This window comes from Nycticebus coucang, chromosome 18 (assembly GCF_027406575.1).
Source record: "Nycticebus coucang isolate mNycCou1 chromosome 18, mNycCou1.pri, whole genome shotgun sequence".
NCBI lineage: Eukaryota > Metazoa > Chordata > Mammalia > Primates > Lorisidae > Nycticebus > Nycticebus coucang.
In genome coordinates this window covers 43529903-43552532 of record NC_069797.1, presented here as the reverse complement: position 1 = coordinate 43552532, position 22630 = coordinate 43529903, and the positions used below count along the sequence as shown (strand labels likewise).

The 22630-nt window shown below is 42.1% G+C and overlaps 1 protein-coding gene across 1 annotated transcript in view; it reads left to right on the top strand.

The window, feature by feature from the left end:
• The first annotated feature begins 2260 nt into the window (after window positions 1–2260).
• PPM1E (protein phosphatase, Mg2+/Mn2+ dependent 1E) overlaps window positions 2261–22630 on the top strand; it is a 196642-nt gene continuing 176272 nt past the window's right edge. Inside the window, exon 1 of the mRNA XM_053567798.1 lies at window positions 2261–2851. Coding sequence (XP_053423773.1) covers window positions 2367–2851 — 485 coding nt within the window. The 5' untranslated portion in view covers window positions 2261–2366. The remainder of the gene's footprint in view (window positions 2852–22630) is intronic.

Genomic DNA, 22630 nt, shown 5'->3' with positions numbered 1-22630 from the left:
TCTGAGATCTCAGCACTGTTATCAGCAACCTTCTGGTAAAGCTACTTTGTCAAATAGATACAATAGGATCCGTATCGATCTTGGTGAAGGAATATCTTTATTAATATAAGCAAACACGCCTCTCATTTATAGTAATATGAAGGCGTGGGCTTTTTCTTTTACTCTTAGTAGTAATGTTTCCCCCATATATATCACTTCCCTTTGATATGTGGGTTGAGTCATAAATTAATGTCACAAATAAATGTCTTCTAGATGAGGGAGGCATCTACATTACAAAGTAAGAAGGTGTAACTTGATGTGAATTGTTAACAGTTGACAGCTATGTACTCTTGAACTAAATGTCATCATATCAAATTCTGAGATCTTAAACAGTTGTTGGAATGTACAATTGTGGACATTTAGGTTTGCAGCCTAAGAAGTTTTGTCAATCTTTTTTAGACATTCTGAAATGGAAATGAACAGGTGGACTGAAAACAAAGACAAATGAGGAGTTTAAAGACTTTCTTGGCATCTCATAGAGAAGTTGCTCTACACTGATGATGTTTTAAACAAAACATGTATAAATACATTCAGCAATGTCTGGAAACAGACTTATTGGATCTTTCCTTTTACCTTTGAGAAAAAAAATAGTTACAGAGGACTCAAGTGCATTATGTATACTTTCTATCATGTATTATTTAATCTCAAGCTAGGAAAGAGAAAAGAACTATTTTACAATTCCATAATGTACATTAGTGAGCTTAACCCACTTAATCTTATAATAACAGTAACAGGTCAGGGATTTAGAATACAGTATTATATGAAAACAGTTGGCAGGGACACTCCCTCTTCTGCCATTAATAACTGACAGTAAACAGCAGTATTTCAGACCCTAAATCCAACTGAAACCTAGAAACAATAAATGGAGAGGATGGGGTGGGTAATTTGTGAGAACATGTTTTTCAAAGCAGAGAAAGAATCACTGTTTTTGCTGAATTATATGTTGCCATGGACATGGCAGTATGCAGTAATAATGCTATCATCTATACAGCTGTATAACAAGACAGCTTCTCCCTTTCCCACTCCCCTCAGTAAAGCCTGAAAATAATAGGCTTGTGTGTAGTTTGGTGAGAAAATTAGAATCACTTAAAGTCATTTAGGTTCCAATCCAAAAAAGGAAAAAAAAGAGACTTGGGGGGGGTGGGAAAGAAGAACAAACAAAATGTAGAAAAAAATAATAAATTACATATTATGATAATGAAGAGTAATATTTATTTTGCAGAAAGTAAAAAGGAGACTCTTGGTATAATGGAAAACTAATGGGTGAAAACCAGTGAAATGAGTAAATCCAGTGAAAAGACCTAGGCTGCTTGTGACCTTGAGCAAAGTCACTGTGTCTTTAAGGCTGTTTGGTCTTCTATGGAATGTAATCATAATGGTAATGCCCTTACCTTAAAGGCTGTGGTGAGGATTAAAGTGGTGAAAACATGTAAACAATAAAGCCCAATAAAAATAAGGTATTATATAGACACACGGCACTGCTGAATCTTCAAAGGCAGAGATGAGTTAAGGAAAAATGGTCCAGAAGGCGTTGGAGATTAAGGACCTGAGTTCTAATTCCAACACCATGGCTAGAAGTTTTGAGACTTTGAAGCAAGTAAATCATAATTTCTAGTTTCTTCTTTTTGAGAAATGAAGATAACACTATTTTCTTCACAGAATCAAATGAGAAAAACCTATGCAAAGGAAAGTATCACTTGGAGGGGGTTTGAGGCCCGGTTTACCGGAACTTAATTCAGGGAGTGACATTAACGAAAGTGTTCACAGTTATGGTATCCCATAAGGCAAAGAAGAAACAAATAAGGAAACTTAAGTACATCAATGCAAACCAAGTGGGAACCAACACGATTGGAGATGTCTTAGTTCCCCTTAACCACGTGGAGCTAGGGTGTTCATCCACATTTAATGAAGACATTCAGAGTTGGAGAGCCGGCGAATCGAGTGTCCTTTGGACTCCACGAACTCGACGGGAGGGACCCTGAGATTCTTAATTAGAACCGGTTGCCATGGAGACAGTCTCTAGGCAGTGTGGGCTGAGCTCATCGTAGGGATAGAGGGTGGGCCGCGGCTGGACCCTGCGCGTGCCCGCCGCCAACTTTCCCTCCAGACCCGAGAGGGGCGGCGCGCTCCGTCCCCGGGCCGCGCACGTCCGCCCTCGGCGGCGCGCACGCCTGCGGGAGCCCTCTCCAGGCAACCTAGTGCTGATCGCTCGTACCAGTGCGGCTGTTAACCGCCCTTGCGGGAGCTCGAGGCTCAAAAGCAGCCCCCTCCCCTTCCTGGGTTTTCCCCCAGCCCCCTTCCTGGTCGGCCCCTGGGCATGAGCAGCGATGGCTGGCTGCAGCCCTGAGGAAAAAACTTACCGGCGCTTCCTGGAGCTATTCCTGGGCGAGTTTCGCGGACCGTGTGGCGGCGGCGAGCCGGAGCCGGAGCCGGAGCCCGAACCCGAGTCCGAGCCAGAGCCCGAGCCCGAGCCCGAGCCCGAGCCCGACCTGATAGCAGCTGAGGCGGCCGAGGCTTCGGTTGAGGAACCCGAGGAGGAGGCGGCCACGGTAGCCGCGACGGAGGAGGGGGAGCAGGAGCAAGACCCAGAGCCCGAGGAGGGGGCGGTGGAGGAGGACGCGGTGGCTGTGGTCGAGGGCGAAGAGGAGGAGGAGGCGGCGGCTGTCGCCCCGGGGCACTCGGCGGTGCCTCCGCCGCCGCAGCCTCAGCTACCCCCGTTGCCCCCGCTACCGCGGCCGCTGTCGGAGCGCATCACCCGTGAGGAGGTAGAGGGCGAGAGCCTGGACCTGTGCCTGCAGCAGCTCTACAAATAGTTAAGTAGCGGGGCTTGGCTGGGGGTGGGCCCGTTGTCCTCGCCGTGCCGGCCTCGGACTCCGCTCCCTCGGCCCCTTAAACTGCTCTCTTTTCTGCTCCTCTCCCCCGCACCCGCACCCGCCGCCGCTGAAAGCGCCCCCGCTGCTCGGACTCGGGCGGTCGGCTGCGAGCTGCCCACGCCCGCCTCGGCCCCCGGGCCTCCCGCCGGGCCTGGGAACCGCTCTCCGGGCCCCGGCCCCTCGTTCCCCTTCATCTCGGTCGACGGCTTCTTGCTGTACTTCACACACCTTCTCCCCTTCCTCCCGGTCTTGAGCTCCCTCTTTCCAGCTCCCTTTATCCTCACAGAGGTTTCCTCCCACCCTAGTCTGTCTTTTCCCAGGCTGGGTCCCTTGTTTAGTGGCGGAGAGACGCGACTCCTAGGCTGAGCTGCGAGGTGTCTCCTGTGTAGCTGCAACAGTGACAATAATAACGGCTCCACATCCACATGAGAGACTGGAGTAGATTCCGTTAGGTGCTCAGTGTTAAAAGTGAAGAGCTCTTTACATGGCTTAATACACGGGAGCCGAATATTTTAGTTTAAAGACATTCGGCAATTCATAATTGAGGGAGATGGAAGGAATTGAGAGGGAAGGGTAAGGAAAATTGTGCAAGAGAGCTTTCAGGTGAAAGACAGAGTCATAATTCGTTAGAGTGGAAGTCAGGCAGTTTTGATAAAATTGCAATTAGGTGCAGTATTTTCAGTCCATTAGGTAGATGGGGTGGGGAGAAAGCAGATGGCTTAGCTACACAGATGCAAGTCTAAAATAGAAAGGTCAAGGCTTTGCCTTTCATCCCAGTTCTGGTTTTTATGGGCCTGAAATAGAAAGGGGTTACAATTGCGTTTCTTTCTAAATGGAATTGTTCAGAGATGACAGAGGAGAATACTAACAAGCCTCTGAAAACAATGGTGAACCTGGGAGTCTTTTACCATTCAGCTGATAGTTGTAATGAAAGGTGTTACTCTGGCCACCTCAAAAGTTTACTACTCCAAGATTGACTGTAATTAAGTTCAGACTCCTTGGATTTTCTCAAAAGCCTAAATAAAAAAAGGGCCTGGAAAATAAAGTTGTTTTATTTTCATCCAACCTAAAGACACCTGATTTAATTATTCTTTTAAACCAGCCGTTTATCAGTAGGGAAAAAGTATTTAACAACTCTGTTGTAGCAGTAGACTATTTCGATGTCTCACACTATAAGTTATATAAAATTTAATGTAAAAATACTGTTCAATTACCAAGGTAATAATGCTTTGTGAGAAAAGTAAAAAATAAAATGGTGTGTAATACCACCACCCAGAGATAAACAATATTGATGTTTTAAGGTATTTCTAGTCTTCATAAATTATTACAGAAAAGGGCTTATGAGATTTTTTTTTACACCATTTCAAGACAGATAAAGCTTTTTACTTAAAATGGAAATGCTTATCAAAGTGAAGGAATTTATCTCAGCATCTCAGTTTTATTTTGACAGTTAATTCTTACCTTTACCAATGCAGTTACAGAATTAATTCAAACAGTAGAGAATGTCCAGAAAAGGTCATTAGCTTAATATAACCCTGAATATTTGCTATTCAAGAAGGTTTTTTGTTTGCTTGTTTTTAATGAAACCTATACAAAGATGATGGCAAGAAGATGTGTGTTTTTTCATATGGAAGGGAAGCAATATTAATTTCCATACAAATATAAACTAGAAAAAGGATTAAAATGATAAAATGGCCACCTAGTTTAGAAGTTTGGATTTAAAATAAAACTAGCATAATTAAAGTTGGAAAATATTATATCCCCTTAAGTCAGAGATTTCATCATTTATACAGTGTACAGAATCTATTAACACATTTTTATTCAGATATAAAATGGCTGGCTTGTTTATATAAAATATCTTTAAGGTCCTTACCAGTTTTAAAAATCATAATGATGCTTTTATTTTTTTATTTTATTTATAAAAGAAAAGCCATATGACTTAAGTCACAAGAATAGCTACTCAAAGACTCTGCAGGGATAATTTCTTCTTTCAAGCAATTCATTTTACAGATGAGTAAACTATAAATACCAATTCAGAACTGACAGATTGTGTACAAATGATTTCAACATTTTCCAGTATAATCTGTGAACCTCAAAACTCTCGCTGATTTTTCCCTAAAATTTTTTTTCAAATGCCCCTAACAGTATTTATTTAATAGTCTTAAAGTGTCAGGACTGTCAAATAATGCTAAAATTTCTATTTTTTTTTTTTTTTTTTTTTTGCAGTTTTTGGCCAGGGCCGGGCTTGAGCCTGTCACCTCGTATATGGGGCTGGTGCCCCACTCCTTGAGCCACAGGAGCTGCCCAAATTTCTATTTTTTTTTTTTTAAGGCAAGCGTGAAACAAAGTTTATTGAAGAAGAGAAAGATAGGCTTATAGAGTAAGAAAGCTTACAAAGCAGGATACATTCACCAGAAACAACGAATGGGCCTCAATGCCAGGGCAAGTAGGCAAAGAGGCTTTTTTTTTTTTTTTTTGCAGTTTTTGGCCAGGGCTGGGTTTGAACCTGCCACCTCCGGCATATGGGGCCAGTACCCTACTCCTTTGAGCACAGGTGCCACCCAAAGAGGCTTTTTTTCCTTTAATGCTAAAATTGCTAAAGTTACCTGAAGTATATATTTGCCAACTTGATAGTTGGGACTAGCTCAAGAAGAAAATAACACCACATTTAATATCTGTTTCATAAGTCTCTAGTGCGTATTTTCTATCAGTATTTCAGAAATATAAAATATGTAGCTGTTAAACAGATTGAGATCCTGTATTTTGCTTTTTTCAGGTTTTAGAATAAGAACAGCAGACATGTAATGTTCTTCATTTGGCAAACTCATCTCAGGACTAACTTAAAACAAGCAGTTACTGTATAAGATCAAGGTTTAAAGGAACTAAATATGATTAGCAACTTAAATGTTTTTCAGAGGAATATTATTTAGGGTAAAAGTTTTTGTTTCTAAGCTTCAAAATGGGAAATTTATACTTAGATATTTCTTTACTAGATACAAATAATATATAACATTTAAAAATAATAACAATTCAGGTGGTGCCTGTAGTTCAGTGGTTAGGGCGCCAGCCACAAACACTGAGGCTGGCGAGTTTGAATACAGCCTGGGCCAGCTAAAATCAACAATGACAACTGCAACAAAAAAATAGCTGAGAGTTGTGGTGGGTGCCTGCAGTCCCAGCTACTTGGGAGGCTGAGGCAAGAGAATTGCTTAAGCCCAAGAGTTGGAGGTTGCTGTGAGCTGTGACGCCATGGCACTTTACCAAGGGCGACATAGTGAGACTCTGCCTCAAAAAAAAAAAAAAAAAATGAAAAATGGCAAAATATTCCCTTGGATAACGAAGACCTCTGTGGTAGACTATAAATACCTTTTTTTTTTTTTTTTTTGAGACAGAGTCTCCCTTTGTCGCCCTTGGTAGAATGCCATGGCATCATAGCTCACAGCCACCTCAAACTCTTGGACTTAAGTGATCCTCTTGCCTCAGCCTCCAGAGTACCTGGGACTATAGGCACCACTACAATGCCTGGCTATTTTTAGAGACGGGGTCTCACTCTTGCTAAGGTTGGCCTCTAACCTGTGAGCTCACCCACCTCAGCCTCCCAGAGTGCTAGGATTACAGCCATGAGCACTGCGCCTGGCCTTATAAATGCTTTTCTGTTTTTTTTTTTTTTTTTTTGTCTGTGTGTAGAGGCAGAGTCTCACTTTACTGCCCTTGGCATCACATAGCTCACAGCAACCTCCAACTCCTGGGCTTAGGTGATTATCTTGCCTCAGCCTCCTGAGCAGCTGGGACTATAAGTGCCTGCCACAACACCCAGCTATTTTTTTTTTTGTTGCAGTTTGGTCGGGGCCGGGCTTGAACCTGCCACCCTCGGTATATGGGGCTGGCGCCCCACTCCCTGAGCCACAGGCACTGCCCCTATAAATGCTTTTCAAAGAGACCATTTAATTTGTTTTCAGTAATAAATTCATGCAATACTTTAGAACATTTTTTATTTTTTATTTTTTTGAGTCAGAGTCTCAGGCTGTAGCCCTGGGTAGAGTGTGGTGGCATCATAGCTCACAGCAACCTCCAACTCCTGGGCTTAGGCGATTCTCTTGCCTCAGCCTCCCGAGTAGCTGGGACTACAGGCGCCCGCCACAACGCCCGGCTATTTTTTGTTGCAGTTTGGCCAGGGCTGGGTTCGAACCCGCCACCCTTGGTATATGGGTCTGGTGCCCTACCCACCAAGCCACAGGTGCTGTCCAATACTTTAGAACTTTTGCTGAATTAGTCTATTACTTGTCAATAAAAATTCCAGTAATTAACAACCTTATGCTGCTTTGTATAAAATATTATACACATATTTTATTCCTTTCTCTAAATATCCTTCAAGAGACTAAAATAATTTCTTTTTTTTGTGGTTTTTGGCCGGGGCTGGGTTTGAACCCTCCACCTCCGGCATATGGGACTGGTGCCCTACTCCTTGAGCCACAGGCACCGCCTAAAATAATTTCTAATGACATAATCTTAGGATCTTTGAGATTAATGAAGCTGCTTTGAAAAGGTGGAGATGAGATGTTTTATAACTTTTAAAATTTATAATTGATCTTACAGCAGATATGACTGATTGTGGGGATACTTGTGTAGACTATATGGGTAAATATTATGTATTTAATTTCTTTATACACTATGGAAAAATCTATTTGTTTAATCCAAAAGAAGTGAATACTCTGAAGTTTTTACTATAGCTTTATGTTATTACATTTTCGGAATAGTTGTTTTCTTGATTATTTGTTGAACCTCCAGAGGGAGAGACAGTTATTCCAGCAGCCTGGCAAAATTTAGTAGTTCCAGATGGTTTACAGTAGTAATGAGGGTGGGCACTTTAATGATTTTCTTTTCCAAGCCATTTTTAGTTATAGACACTAAAAATTAAGTGATGTAGAATTTTGTGAATCATTAATGAATTGAAATAGGTTAGAAGATCATACATTTTGTCTCATTTATGTATGTAAGTGGAAAAATATGTGGATGCATTTTTACTTATACACATTTTTTCTTATTAAAAAGTAATGTAAGTGGCGGCGCCTGTGGCTCAGTGAGTAGGGCGCCGGCCCCATATACAGAGGGTGGCGGATTCAAATCCAGCCCCGGCCAAACTGCAACAATAACAACAACAACAAAAAAATAGCTGGGCATTGTGGCAGGCGCCTGTAGTCCCAGCTGCTAGGGAGGCTGAGCCAAGAGAATCGCCTAAGCCCAAGAGTTAGAGGTTGCTGTGAGCCATGTGACACCACGGCATTCTACCCGAGGGCGGTACAGTGAGACTCTGTCTCTACAAAAAAAAAAAAAAAAGAAAGTAATGTAAGAAGTGGAGAATATTCATATAAGCAAAAAGAAGAAAATAAATATCATTCAACATTAATCATACTTTCCAGGTTTTTTCCCGAACTCGAAAGATGCCACTTCTCTGTGAGCTTTTAATATTCTGGCCATTCCTTTCATATTGGTGTTCTGTCCTTCACTTTCTTCTCTAGTCTGGTTGACTTATTTGTCTCTAGTCATTATCAGTCTCTAATAAGGCTTCAGTATTGTAGTTATGCTGAAGGCTCCCAACTCTGCATCCCTCCTTTGACTGCTAATGAAACAGCTTCACCTGGATGTCTAAAGTTCCTCAAATTAAACTATCCCAAACTGAATTCAATCTTCCAATCTCCCCGCAAACAAACAAAACCTGATACTCTTTCTGGTAGGCTCATCCCTGACTTCTCTCATCCTTCAAGTTCAATCAAATCTTATTAACTCTACTTTGTAAATGTCTCATAAATATGTCTCTCTCCATTTCCATTGCCGTCTCTTGCTAGTCTTACCTTCTTGTAATATATTTCCCCCAGTGTAGCCGAAGTGATTCTTCTGGAATCTACATCAGCGATTTTCAACCAGTGTGTTATGGCAGGATCTTAGGTGTGCCACAGAAATTTTCAATGATAATTTATTAAATTATTTTTAAGAGAAATTCAAAGCACAGTAAGTTTTTAATCTTTTTTTATTAACATAATTTAAATGTGCTGCAGAAGTTAACTATAGGTTCAAGTGTGCTGTGAGATAAAAAAATGTTGAAAAACACTGGTGTAGACTGTCTAATTGTCAAACTGCTTAACATTTTTACCCTTTACCTGGAATTAGCCAAACTGTAAGGTTAAGGGCACAGTCTTCCACACTGCTAAATCTGCTCCAAATTTCTTAACCCATTGTAAGGATTTAGGGTCCAACTACCGAGTTAGGAGGAATACTCCACCCAAGACCACCCTCACCTCTGACATCAACTGCATGTGTGGAGGTTTCTCAAAACTACAGATTTTATAATTCACTAGATGAACTTGTAGAACTCACTGAAAGCTCACAGACATGGTTCATTACAGGGACACAACATGCATTAGAACCAGCCAAAGAAAGAGATGCATAGGATACCGTCTAGGAGGGTTACAGATGCGAAGTTGCTGTTGTCCTCAGGGATACATTACCTTCCCAGCATGAGTGTAAGGCGATGCACCAAGTATTACCTACCCAAGAAATTCAGTGTCCAGAGTTTTATTTATTTATTTGTGAAGATAGAGCCTTACTTTGTTGCCCTTCGTAGAGTGCCATGGCGTCAATAGCTCACAGCAACCTCAAACTCTTGGGCTCAAGCAATTCTCTTGCCTCAGCCTCCCAAGTAGCTGGGACTACAGGCGCCTGCCACAATGCCTGGCTATTTTTAGAGATGAGGTCTTGCTCTGGCTCAGGCTGGTCTCAAACCTGTGAGCTTAGGCAATACGCCTGCCTTGGCCTCCCACAGTGCTGGGGGTACAGGTGTGAGCCACCATGCCTGATCTAGTGTCCAGGGTTTTGGGTCTATTGTTTGGTTGACCCCATGGTTGAACTTAGTTTCTGGTCCTTCCCAGAGGTCAGGCTGATACCATGTGGTCCAAGGGGCCCACAATGAATAACAAAAATATTCCTGTTACTCCAGAAATTTGGAGGGTTAGAGGTTACCTCCCATGGGGCAAAGTCCAGATTTCTCTCTGGGAAGGCCAAATTCTTTTTTTTTTTTTTTTTTTTTTGGTAGAGACAGAGTTTCACTTTATCACCCTCGGTAGAGTGCCATGGTATCACACAGCTCACAGCAACCTCCAACTCCTGGGCTTAAGTGATTCTCTTGCCTCAGCCTCCCGAGTAGTTGGGACTACAGGCGCCCGCCACAACGCCAAGCTATTTTTTGGTTTGCAGTTCATCTGGGGCAGGGTTTGAACCCGCCACCCTGAGTATATGGGGCCGGCACCCTACCGACTGAGCCACAGGCGCTGCCCGCCAAATTTTTTATTACATACCCTTCATCATCTATCTCTCCTTTGCTCTCCAGATAAAATTCCCAGGTAAGGCTTTATAATGTTACTTCATGAACCTCATCTCTGGAATCATTACCTACCTTTATCCAATCTCTACACCTTTAGAAACTATACTTCAGCTGTATTAGATTAATAACATACTAGTTTGTGTTGTGCTCTCACTTCTGCACTTTTGCATGCAATATATGTACAGTTCCCTCTGCTTTTAATTTTGTATTCCCCTGATACCCACTCTTACCTCCACCCCATCCAATCTCATATCCATTCATTAGGTCTCTGTTTAATACCACTTCCTTTATGATGTCTTTATTCAGTATTCCCACACTCAGTGAATTAAAAGGAGTCCTGTCTACATGCCCCTACATAATACCCAATGCTATTCCTCTTGTAAGTACTTTTAAAATTCATTATTTAGTTTTAGAGACAGAGTTTTTTATCGCCCTCGGTACAGTGCTGTGGCATCACAGCTCACAGCAACTTCCAGCTCTTGGGCTTAGGTGATTCTCTTGCCTCAGCCTCCCGAGTAGCTGGGACTATAGGCACCCGCCACAACACCTGGCTATTTTTTTGTTGCAGTTTGGCCTGGGCTGGGTTTGAACCTGCCACCCTCTGTATGTGGGGCTGGCGCCCTACTCACTGAGCCACAGGCGCTGCCCAAAATTCATTGTTTTTGGTCAACAAATACTTATAGCTCCTTCACTAGACCAGTAATCTTTTTTTGTTATAGAGACAGTCTCACTTTGTCGCCATCGGTAGAGTGCTCCTAGGGCGATTCTCTTGCTTCAGCCTCCTGAGTTGTTGGGATATAGGTGCCCGTCACAACGCCCAGCTATTTTTGTTGCAGTTGCCACTGCTGTTTTAGCTGGCCTGGACTGGGGGCCAGCACCCTACCCACTGAGCCCCAGGCACCGCCCCAGTACCAGTAAGAGAGGTGCACCTAAAATAATTCAGTGGGGCAAAGTAAGACTATTAAAATCTATTTACTTATATATAAAATATGAAATTAAGTGCTGTTAATATTTGATATTTATTTTATTTATTTATTTATTTTTTTGTAGAGACACAGTCTCACTTTATGGCCCTCGGTAGAGTGCCGTGGTCTCACACAGCTCACAGCAACCTCCAACTCCTGGGCCCAAGCAATTCTCTTGCCTCAGCCTCCCAAGCAGCTGGGACTACAGGTGCCCACCACAACGCCTGGCTATTTTTTTTTTTTTTTGGTTGCAGTTTGGCCGGGGCCGGGTTTGAACCCGCCACCCTCGGTATATGGGGCTGGCGCCCTACCGACTGAGCCACAGGCGCCGCCCAATATTTGATATTTATTGATTGGCAGCTTGTTCTGTATGACAATTGATTTCATGTCAAGCATGGTAGATGAGGGAGTACAGATTACCTCTTCAGAATGTGGTTGACAATGCCATCTTTTGTCTAATTTTTAGGACATTATAAAATATTGCAGTTTACCTATGCCTGATTAAATGAATTTATGAATTATATGTATATTTCCTGGTTTTAACAAAATTAACTCTCGTGAAATAGATACTTAGCTTATTTTATTTTAGTTTTTTTGAGAGTAGGTCTTACTCTGTTGCCCCAGGTAGAATGCAGTGACATGATCAAAGCTCACTACAACCTCAAACTCTTGGGCTCAAATGATCCTCCTACCTCAGCTTCCTAAGTAGCTGGGACTATAGGCACACTCCAACATGCCTGGCTAATCTCTCTTTTCTCTCTTTTCTTTTCTTTTCTCTCTTCTCTCTCCTCTCCTCTCCACTGTCCTCTCTCCCTTCTCCCCTTCCCTCCCCTTTCTTCCCTTTTAGACAGAGTCTTACTCCATTGCCCTGGGAAGAGTGCCATGGCATTATAGCTCACAGCAACCTCAAACTCTTGGGCTCTACAGTCCTCTTGCAGTAGCCTCACCTCCCCTGGCTAGTTTTTCTGTTTTTAGTAGAGATGGGGTCTTACTTTTGCTCAGTCTGGTCTCGAATTCCTGAGCTCAAGTAATCTACCTACCTCGCCTCCCAGAGTACTAGGATTATAGGCATGAGCCACTGCGCTCAGCCTGATTTTTTCTATTTCTAGTAGAGATGGGGTCTTGTTCTTGTCCAGGCTGGTCTTGAACTCCTGAGCTCAAGCAGTCTTCCCACTTTGCCTCCCACAGTGCTAGGATTGCAGGTGTGAGCCACCACGCTCAGCCTTACATTAGATTTTTATTTATTTATTTATTTTTTGGAGACAGAGTTTCAAGCTGTCACCCTGGGTAGAATGCCATAGTGTCACAGCTCATAGCAACCTCAAACTCGTGGACTTAAGCGATTCTCTTGCCTCAGCCTCCCAAGTAGCTGGGACTATAGGCACCCACCACAACGCCAGGCTGTTTTTTGGCTGTAGTTGTTGTTGTTTGGCAGGCCCAGGATGGATTTGAACCCGCCAGCTCTGGTGCATGTGGCTGGTGCCCTAGTCGCTGAGCTACAGGTGCAGAGCCTACCTTAGATTTTTAAAAAAAGATGATATCATATTTGATGAGAAATCAGCAAAAATAGAATTATTAAGTAGATTATGTGAAATGCGGGTGTATTTGAAATAAGGAAATACTGTCTAAAGACATACTGAAATATTAGCAAGGTGTATATAACTACACCTGTAGTTCCAGCTTCTCAGAAGGCTTAGTGAGGCAGGAGGGTCCCTTGAGCCTATAAGTTCAAGGTCAGCTTGGGCAACTAGTGAGACTACATCTCTAAAAAGACAAATACTAAAACAGTTTTAGTGAAAATGGTATGTGTATGTATATGTTGTATGTATAATAAAGAAGTATACATCTATTGAGGGTTCATGATACTCAGTATTTTTTTAATTTGATGTTCAGTTTTTACATACATCATGAGTTCATGATGCTCAACTTTTTTGAGAGGGTGATCGAGCAAATGTTTGGAGGCAATTGCATCACATTATTGTCTATTCATTTGCCATCATATCCTGAGGTCCTACAATGCCAGGCACATATATAACATGAGTAAATATTGACTGATCCAACTAATGAGCTAAAAGATTTTTTTTTAAAGCCAGGTAGAATATAAATGTCTTAACACAATAACTAAGAAAATGCCAGGAAGGCTATGTTTGATGAAAATATTACAAATTGTATATAAAACCAGTGCATGGTGCTTCATGATTGCATTAATGTACACAGCTATGATTTAATTAAAAAAAAAAAAAAGCCAGGTGGTGGCTCATAGCTGTAATCCTAGCACTTTGGGAGGCTGAGGCAGGAGGATGGCTTGAGGCCACAAGTTTGAGACTAGCTTGGACAACATAGCAAGACCCTTGTCTCTCCCAAAAATAGAAAAATTAGCCAATTGTGGTGGGGCATGCCTGTGATCCCAGCTACTTGGGAGGATGAAGCAGGAAGATTGCTTGAGCCTGGGAGTTTGAGGCCGTGGTATGCTATGATCATGCTACTGCATTTTAGCTTGGGAGACAGAGCAAGACTGTCTCAAAAAATAGTAATTGTTTGTACTGTTTTAACTTATGAAGTTTTAGTAGTATATAGAAAATAGTATACTCTGACTTGGTGCCTTTACCTTAGTGAGTAGGGCACCAGCCACATACACTGAGATTGGAGGGTTCGAGCCTGGCCTGGGCCTGCTAAACAACAGTGATAATTGCAACCAAAAAGAAAATAATCAGGTGTTATGATAGGCACCTGTAGTCCCAGCTACTTGGGAGCTGAGGCAAGAGAATCACTTAAGCCTAAGAGTTTGAGGTTGCTGTGAGCTGTGACATCATAGCACTGTCTACCTAGGGCGACAGTGAGACTCCATCACAAAAAAAAAAAAAAAAAAGGGAAAATAGTATACTCATCACTCAACCTCAGGAGTTATTTTTTATTTATTTATTTATTTTTGAGACAGAGTCTCACGCTGTCACCCTGGGTAGAGTGCAGTAGCATCACAGCTCATAGCAACCTCCAACTTTTGGGCTTAAGCGACTCTCTTGCCTCAGCTTCCCAAGTAGCTAACATTGAGCAAATATTTTGAGGCAGTTGGGTCTATAAGTTCAAGGTCAGTGGGACTATAGGTTCTCATCACAACACCCAGCTATTTTTTTGTTGTATTTGTCGTTGTGTTTTTAGGTGGCCCAGGCCGGGTTTGAAGCCCCCAGCCTTGGTATATGTGGCTGGGGCCCTACTGACTGAACTATGGGTGCCGCCAGCCTCAGGAGTTATTAACCTTGCTTCATCTATGTCCCATATAGCTCACCTCATCTCCCCTTATGTTATTTGGTGAGTGCTCAGTAATTTAATCACAAACCTAGTGAATATTTCAAGTGCTATCAATTTTTGGTTACTCTTAGAATATTGTGATAGTCATCTTTTGAGCAAGTCTCTGATTTTCTTTTCTTTTTTTGAGATAAGAGTCTCACTTTGTTGCCCTCAGTAGAGTGCTATGGCATCACAGCTCACAGCAACCTCAGACTCTTGGGCTTAAGCGATTCTCTTGCCTCAGCCTCCCAAGTAGCTGGCACTACAGGTGTCTGCCACAACGCCCAGATATTTTTTTTTGTTGTGGTTGTCATTGTTCGGCAGGCCTGGGCTGGGTTCGAACCCACCAGCCCTGGTGTATGTGGTTGGTGGCCTAGCCCCTGAGATATAGGTGCTGAGCCAAGTCTCTGATTTTCTTAGGACTTATTTCTTTTTTTTTTTGTAGTTTTTGGCCGGGGCTGGGTTTGAACCCACTACCTCTGGTATATGGGGCCGACGCCCTACTCCTGTGAGCCACAAGCGCTGCCCAGGACTTATTTCTTTTTTTTTCTTTTTTTTTTTTTGTAGAGACACAGTCTCACTTTATGGCCCTCAGTAGAGTGCTGTGGCCTCACACAGCTCACAGCAACCTCCAACTCCTGGGCTTAAGCGATTCTCTTGCCTCAGCCTCCGGAGTAGCTGGGACTACAGGCGCCTGCCACAACGCCCGGCTCGCCCAGGACTTATTTCTAATGTTGGGATTTTTTGGGTGGTGCCTGTGGCTTAGTGGATAGGGGGCTGGCCCCATATACCAAGAGTAGTGGGTTCAAAACCGGCCCCAGCCAAACTGCAACAAAAAAATAGCCAGGCATTGTGGCAGGCGCCTGTAGTCCCAACTAGATGGGAGGCTGAGGCAAGAGAATTGCCTACGCCCAGGAATTGGAGGTTGCTGTGAGCTGTGACACCACAGTAACCTCCTTGAGCCTGGGAGTTTGAGGCTATGGTATGCTATGATCATGCCACTGCACTTTAGCTTGGGAGACAGAGCAAGACTTTGTCTCAAAAAATAATTGTTTGTACTGTTTTAACTTAGGAAGTTTTAGTAGTATATAGAAAATAGTATACTCTGGCTTGGTGCCTGTACCTTAGTGAGTAGGGCACCAGCCACATACAAAGTGAGATGTGGCCATAAAGTGAGACTGTGTCTCAAGATTTTTTGATACATAGTTTAAAAATACCCACTATGCTGTTCAGAGATGTCCACTACTCTACAGTAGTATTTATAACTAAATGATCACAACCAGTTACAGATTCCTTTGTTCCTTCTCCACTCCCACTATTTTACTTGACTAGCCTTTAAAAAAAAAAATCAAACAGGGTGGGATCTTGGTGTGTGCCACACCTTTTGGGGGCAAGACATGATTGTAAGAGGGACTTTACCTAACAAATTCAATCAGTGTAACCTGGTTTTGTGTACTCTCAATGAATCCCCAACAACAACAAAAAAAGTCCTCTAAGAAAATTTTACTAGTTTACCTTCTAAGTAGATATTTATATAAGAAAAAGGCACAGTAACTGAGAAAATGCCAGGAAGGCTATGTTGACCATTGTGATGAAAATGTGTCAAACGGTCTATGAAGCTAGTGTATGATGCCCCATGATCATATCAATGTACACAGCTATTATTTAATAAAAAAAAATAAATAAAAAGAAAAAGGTTGGTATTATGAAATAATTTAAACATTTAGAAAATAATAGATAATAATAAGAAATCAAGTTTCAACAAATTATCGTAATTGTTTTAGATTCTTTGTTTTTTTTTTTTTTTTTTTGTAGAGACAGAGTCTCACTTTACTGCCCTTTGTAGAGTGCCATGATGTCACACGATTCACAGCAACCTCCAGCTCCTGGGCTTATGCGATTCTCTTGCCTCAGCCTCCCAAGCAGCTGGGACTACAGGTGCCCGCCACAACGCTCGGCTATTTTTTTGTTGCAGTTTTGCCGGGGCTCGGTTTGAACCCGCTACCCTCGGTATATGAGTTTGGTGCCCTACTTGCTGAGCCACAGGCACCGCCCTTTTTTATTTTATTTTATTTTTTTGTAGTTTTTGGCCCAGGCTGGGTTTGAACCTACCCACCTCTGGTATATTAGGCCGGCGCCCTACTCCTTGAGCCACAGGTGCCACCCTGTTTTAGATTCTTTTAAGGAATTAAAACATTTCGTATGGGATTGAAGACTTCCTTGTAATCATCTTCTCTAAATCCATTCCCTTTTCTTTTTTTCCAAAAGTAATCTGAGAATTCTGGGAATATATCCTTCTGGTCTATGTTATAATATTTTACTACACATGAATTTATATGGTCATATATTGTGGATGTTTTTGCTTCTGTTAACTAGTTATTTCAAGACTAACTTTTTTTTTTTTTTGAGACAAGAGTCTCACTATGTCACCCTCAGTAGAGTGCTGTGGTGTCACAGCTCATAGCAACCTCAAACTCTAGGGCTTAAGTGATTCTCTTGCTTTAGCCTCCCAAGTAACTGGGACTATAGGTCCCTGCCACAACACTCGGCTATTTTTTTTGTTGTTGCAGTTGTTTAGCTGTTGTTTTGCTGGCCCAGCCCAGGTTCGAACCCGCCACCTTCGGTGTATGTGGTTGGCACCATAACCACTATGCTATAGGTAGTGAGCCTAAGACTAACTTTATAAAAAAAGTTATGTTGATACATAGATCCGTTTCTTTCACTTTGGCTACTGTGTGTTCTATTGTCTGATTACACTATGATTTATTTATACAATTTCCTGTTGATGGGTATTATACATACATTAAGCTATGGATAAATTATGAAATCTCAAAGGTTTAATATAATGTTAATTTACTTTATTTATTTATTTATTTTGAGACAGAGTTTTGCTCTGTCGCCCTGGGGTTGAGTGCCATGGCATCATCATAGCTCATAACAGCTTCAAACTCTTGGTCTCAAGAGATCCTCATGACTCAGCTTCCCAAGTAGCTAGGACTACAGACACTCACCGCAATGCCTGGCTAATTTTTCTATTTTTAGTAGAGACAAGGTCTCACTTTTGCTCGGGCTGGTTTCAAACTCCTGAGCTCAAGCAAACCACCTGCCTCAGCCTCCCAGAGTGCTAGGATGACAGGCATGAGCCACCACACCAGGCTGTTAGTTTACTTCTTGCTCACCTGGAGTTTCTTCAGTGGAGAAGAAGGAGCTGTATTTTAAGGATTCCGTTAAAGGACCCAGGCCAATAGAGGCTCTGTCATTTTCATAATATGGTTTCCAAGGTTGCTCTAGGCAGCAATACCCATGCTTCAAACGTAAGAAAATGGAGAATGGTGTTGGATGTTTTTAAGGGCCAGTCCTTATAAGTGGCATATATCACTTCTGTTCACTTTTCCTTGGCTAGAATCAAGTCAGACCGCAACCACCTACATTTCCAACAAAGGGGGCTGGGACATGTGTCCCTGGCTTGCAGTTAATTCCAAGAAGCAATTCTTCACTATGGAAAAAGAGTACTAAGCATTGGTGGATAGCTGGCAGCCTGCATATCATGCTATACTTTGGACATGTCTCCTTGTGCATATATTCATAGGTTTCTTGGGTATATATATAGTAGTATCATTATCAGACTGATATTATGTACATTTTTAATTTGTTAGATACTACCAGATTGCTTTTTCTAATAGCAGTATATAAGAGTTCTGATTTCTCTTTTTTTTTAATTTTTTATTTTTTGTAGAGACAAGAGTTTTACTTTATCGCCCTCAGTAGAGTGCTGTGGTGTCACACTGCTCACAGCAACCTCCAACTCCTGGGCTTAGGTGATTCTCTTGCCTGAGCCTCCCAAGTAGCTGGAACTATAGGCGCCTGCCACAAAGCCCCCTATTTTTTTGTTGCAGTTTGGCTGGGATTGGGTTTGAACCCGACACCCTCGGTATATGGGGCTGGCGCCCTGCCCATTGAGCCACAGGCACCGCCCAGAGTTCTGATTTCTCTATATGTTCTTGCTACTATTTGAACTGCCATACTTCAGAGCTTGTATTTTTATACAGCTGTGTGCCATTATTGCCACTAAATTACTTAGGAAAGAGAATACTTAATAGCTGACTAGATCCTGATTTAGGACATTTTAGAAGAGGTCACTGCCTTAAAAGTCTACACCAACTTTGTTCAATGGGAATGTTTTAATAATATGAGCCACACATATAGTTTTAAAATTTCTGTCAACTGTTCTTTAAAAAGTAAAAAGAAACAGGTAAATTTAGTTTTAACGACTTATTTTATTCAACTCAGTATATCCAAATTACTACTATTTCATCATGTAATCCATATTAAAATATGAATGGTATTAATGCATTACATTTGCCTTTTTATACCAAATTTTTAAAATCCCATGTATATTCTCAGTCTGATTGGCTCCTTATACTTGGTGGCCATGGTGGCAGCAATAGATGTTGGCAACCAAACTAGTGGGTGCAAAAAAATAAATAAATTTAAAAAATCCTATGTATATTTTACACTTACAGCACATTTGGAGTGTCACATTTCAAATATTTAATAGCCATATGAGACTAGAGGCTACCATAAAAAAACAGTTCAGGTTTAGATTTAATATTATAATTAACAAAACTCCCACAACTACAATAAAAACTTTAAAGCTGCTCGGGAGGCTGAGGCAGGAGAATCGCTGAAGCCCAAGAGCTGGAGGTTGCTGTGAGTCCTGTGACGTCATGGCACTCTACCGAGGGCGGTAAAGTGAGACTCTGTCTCTACAAAAAAAAAAAAAAAAAAACAACTTTAATTCTATAATACAGATCTGATTTTTAAAATCATACTTAACAGGCATTTTGGAAAGACTGAAGCCAAACGTATTTGGCCTCTGCTCTCACCACACAATCATCACAGATGACTTTGGTGATGAAATGTGAGGGGTATAAGATTTTTCCCTACCAACAAACAAGCAATCAGTTATGAAGGGGACACCATTTGGGTGTCCACCAATTCAATTCTGACACTGTCTATGCAGAGATAGAATTAGATCCCACAGGTTGAGAGCTCATTCCTCAAGACTGCCCCCTGCCTTCTGCAGACATCAGTTATAAGTTTGGGCCCCTGGAACTTCTGACCCACTGCTTCCGACACCACTTCTGACCCCAAGTTGGGGTTCCCTTGACTCCTTTGGGTTCGATTAATTTGCTTAGGCAGCTCACAGAACTCAGAGAAACACATATGTTTACTGGTTTATTACAAAAGATATTACAAAGAATAATGATGAAGAAATGCATAAGGCCAGGTATAGGGAAAAGGTTTCAGAGCTTCCATGCCCCGCTGCGTGTGCCACCTTCCAGGATTTTCCACATGTGCAGCCATCTGGAAGCTCTGTTCTTGGGCCTTTTATGAAGACTTTATTGGGTAGGCATAGTTGACAACTGTATACCAGAGTGGACAAAAAAGGTATCATCTAATCCTAGCAGGGTCCAGATTTTTCTTTTGCCCTCTGTGTAGCATGCTTTGTTCTAGGATATGGGGCAGGACCCTCTCTGAAGGGCTTAGGACCCATGATCAGATTAGAGTCCTACCTTGGGCAGATGAAAGGAGGGCAGGAGAAGGTGTGTGTATGAGAGAGAAAGAAACTGTTTCCTGAGGCTTAAAGAGCCCCAACATTATAACAAAAGACTGTCTTATGGGAGTTAAGAACCAGAAACTATGGATGGAAGTCTATCATAATATCACAATATTCATCATTATTGAATCTTTGGAAAGATAGCAAGCTGAATTTATTTTTCCCAGGTTTCTTTCTGTAACTAGAGAATAATCTGATTTAAATTACTAAACTGGGGCGGCGCCTGTGGCTCAGTCGGTAAGGCGCCGGCCCCATATACCGAGGGTGGTGGGTTCAAACCCGGCCCCGGCCAAACTGCAACCAAAAAATAGCCGGGCGTTGTGGCGGGCGCCTGTAGTCCCAGCTACTCGGGAGGCTGAGGCAAGAGAATCACTTAAGCCCAGGAGTTGGAGGTTGCTGTGAGCCGTGTGACGCCACGGCACTCTACCAAGGGCCATAAAGTGAGACTCTGTCTCTACAAAAAAAAAAAAAAAAAATTACTAAACTGTTGGGCAGCGCCTGTGGCTCAGTCGGTAAGGCGCCAGCCCCATATACCGAGGGTGGCGGGTTCAAACCCAGCCCTGGCTGAACTTCAACCAAAAAATAGCTGGGCGTTGTGGCGAGCGCCTGTAGTCCCAGCTACTCGGGAGGCTGAGGCAGGAGAATCGCTTAAGCCCAGGAGTTGGAGGTTGCTGTGAGCTGTGTGAGGCCACGGCACTCTACCAAGGGCCATAAAGTGAAACTCTGTCTCTACCAAAAAAAAAAAAAAAAAAAAAAAATTAAATTACTAAACTGTTAATTTCTCCTCACATCATTTATGGAGTTGAAGATGAAATAGAAAACTATATTCACTTTTATTAGAAGTTTTCCCTTACTGTGTAACAAAACAAACACAGTGGTTTAAAACAACACCCATTTAATGCCACAGTTCTATAGGTCAGAAGGCCAGGCAGATTCAGTTCAGTGCTCTGCTTAAAGTCTCACAAGGTCAAAGTCAAAGGTATCAGCTGTAAGGTTCAGAAGAATCTACTCATTCAGGTTGGTAACAGAATCTAGTTCTTTGTTGTAAGTCTGAGGTCAACTGTTTTCTTATTGGCTATCAAGCAAGGGCTGATTACCACTCCTAGAGGCTATTCAACCTTCTCACATGGCTCTTTTTATCTTCTGACCAGCAGTTACACATGGAATCCTCCTCATGCTTCAAATGTTTCAGGCTTCTGCTGCCAGTCAGAGAAAGCTCTCTGTTTTTAAGGGCTCAAGTGATTAGATCAGTCACACACAGATAATCTGTCTTAAGATCTACTTGCCGTGTAACATAACACAGTCACAGGAGTGGTATCTCTTAGTATTCACAGGTTTCAGTGATTACAGTGGGGTACTTTGGGGGGCCATTTTAGAAATTATGCATACCACAATAGAAAAACAAGATGGAAGAAAATTTTTGTTTCTTTGTTTGGTGGTCTTTTAATTTTACTTGTAAATGAAATAAAAAAATGCTCTGCCCTTTTTTTGGTCTCCATTCCCACCAGCTTGGTACAAGTTACCATCAGCTCTTAGTTGGAATAGAGCAATACTCTTAATGGTATTTCTTACTCCACATTTCCCTCCCTTCAAACACTTTACTATACTGCAATCAGAGTGCTCTTAACACATTGACTGCCACACTAGAAAAAAAATTTTTTTCTTGGGGCCATGGTTGTCATTCCACAAGTATTTAGTTGTGTCTGGAGTGGACCTTGGGTGGTCCTGGATCATACCCCATAAGTGTAAGAAATAATGTCATCCCACTATATACTATTATATACATAAACATATATCTCTCTCTGTGTGTATATATATGTATATATATTTTACTGTTAATTTGCACTTACTTTATGTTGCATTTATTCCCATGTTATAAGTTTTTGTTTCTTCACTGTCTTTTGGGATATCTTTTTCATCCGTGCAACCTTCTCTGCTGGTTTTGGAACAGCTTGTTTCTTCTCAGTAAGGATGGCAGGGGGAGGTCATGTGTGGGTTAATCCAACTTTGAGCTTTGTAAGTTGGGCAACATGTCTTCGGTGCTTTATTCATCTGGATATGCTTAATGACCAGAGAACCTACATCTAAACCCTTAAGTTCAGCATTATTTTCTGCATTTTTAAGCACTCTTTTTGGGCCACCAACCCTATGTCTAGCTCCACTGTTTGACCTGGGAACACCTACCAGCTCCACCATCATAACATTGGAAGGGTACACATTATTTCTTATTTATTTATTTATTTATTTATAGACAGAGTCTCACTGTGTCACTCTCAGGAGAGTGCTGTGGCATCACAGCTCACAGCAACCTCAAACTCCTGGGCTTAGGTGATTCTCTTGCCTCAGCCTCCCAAGTAGCTGGGACTACAGGTGCCCGCCACAACGCCCAACTATTTTTTTGTTGTTGTTGTCATTGTTTAGGAGGCCTGGACCAGGTTCGAACCTGCCAGCCCTGGTGTATGTGCCC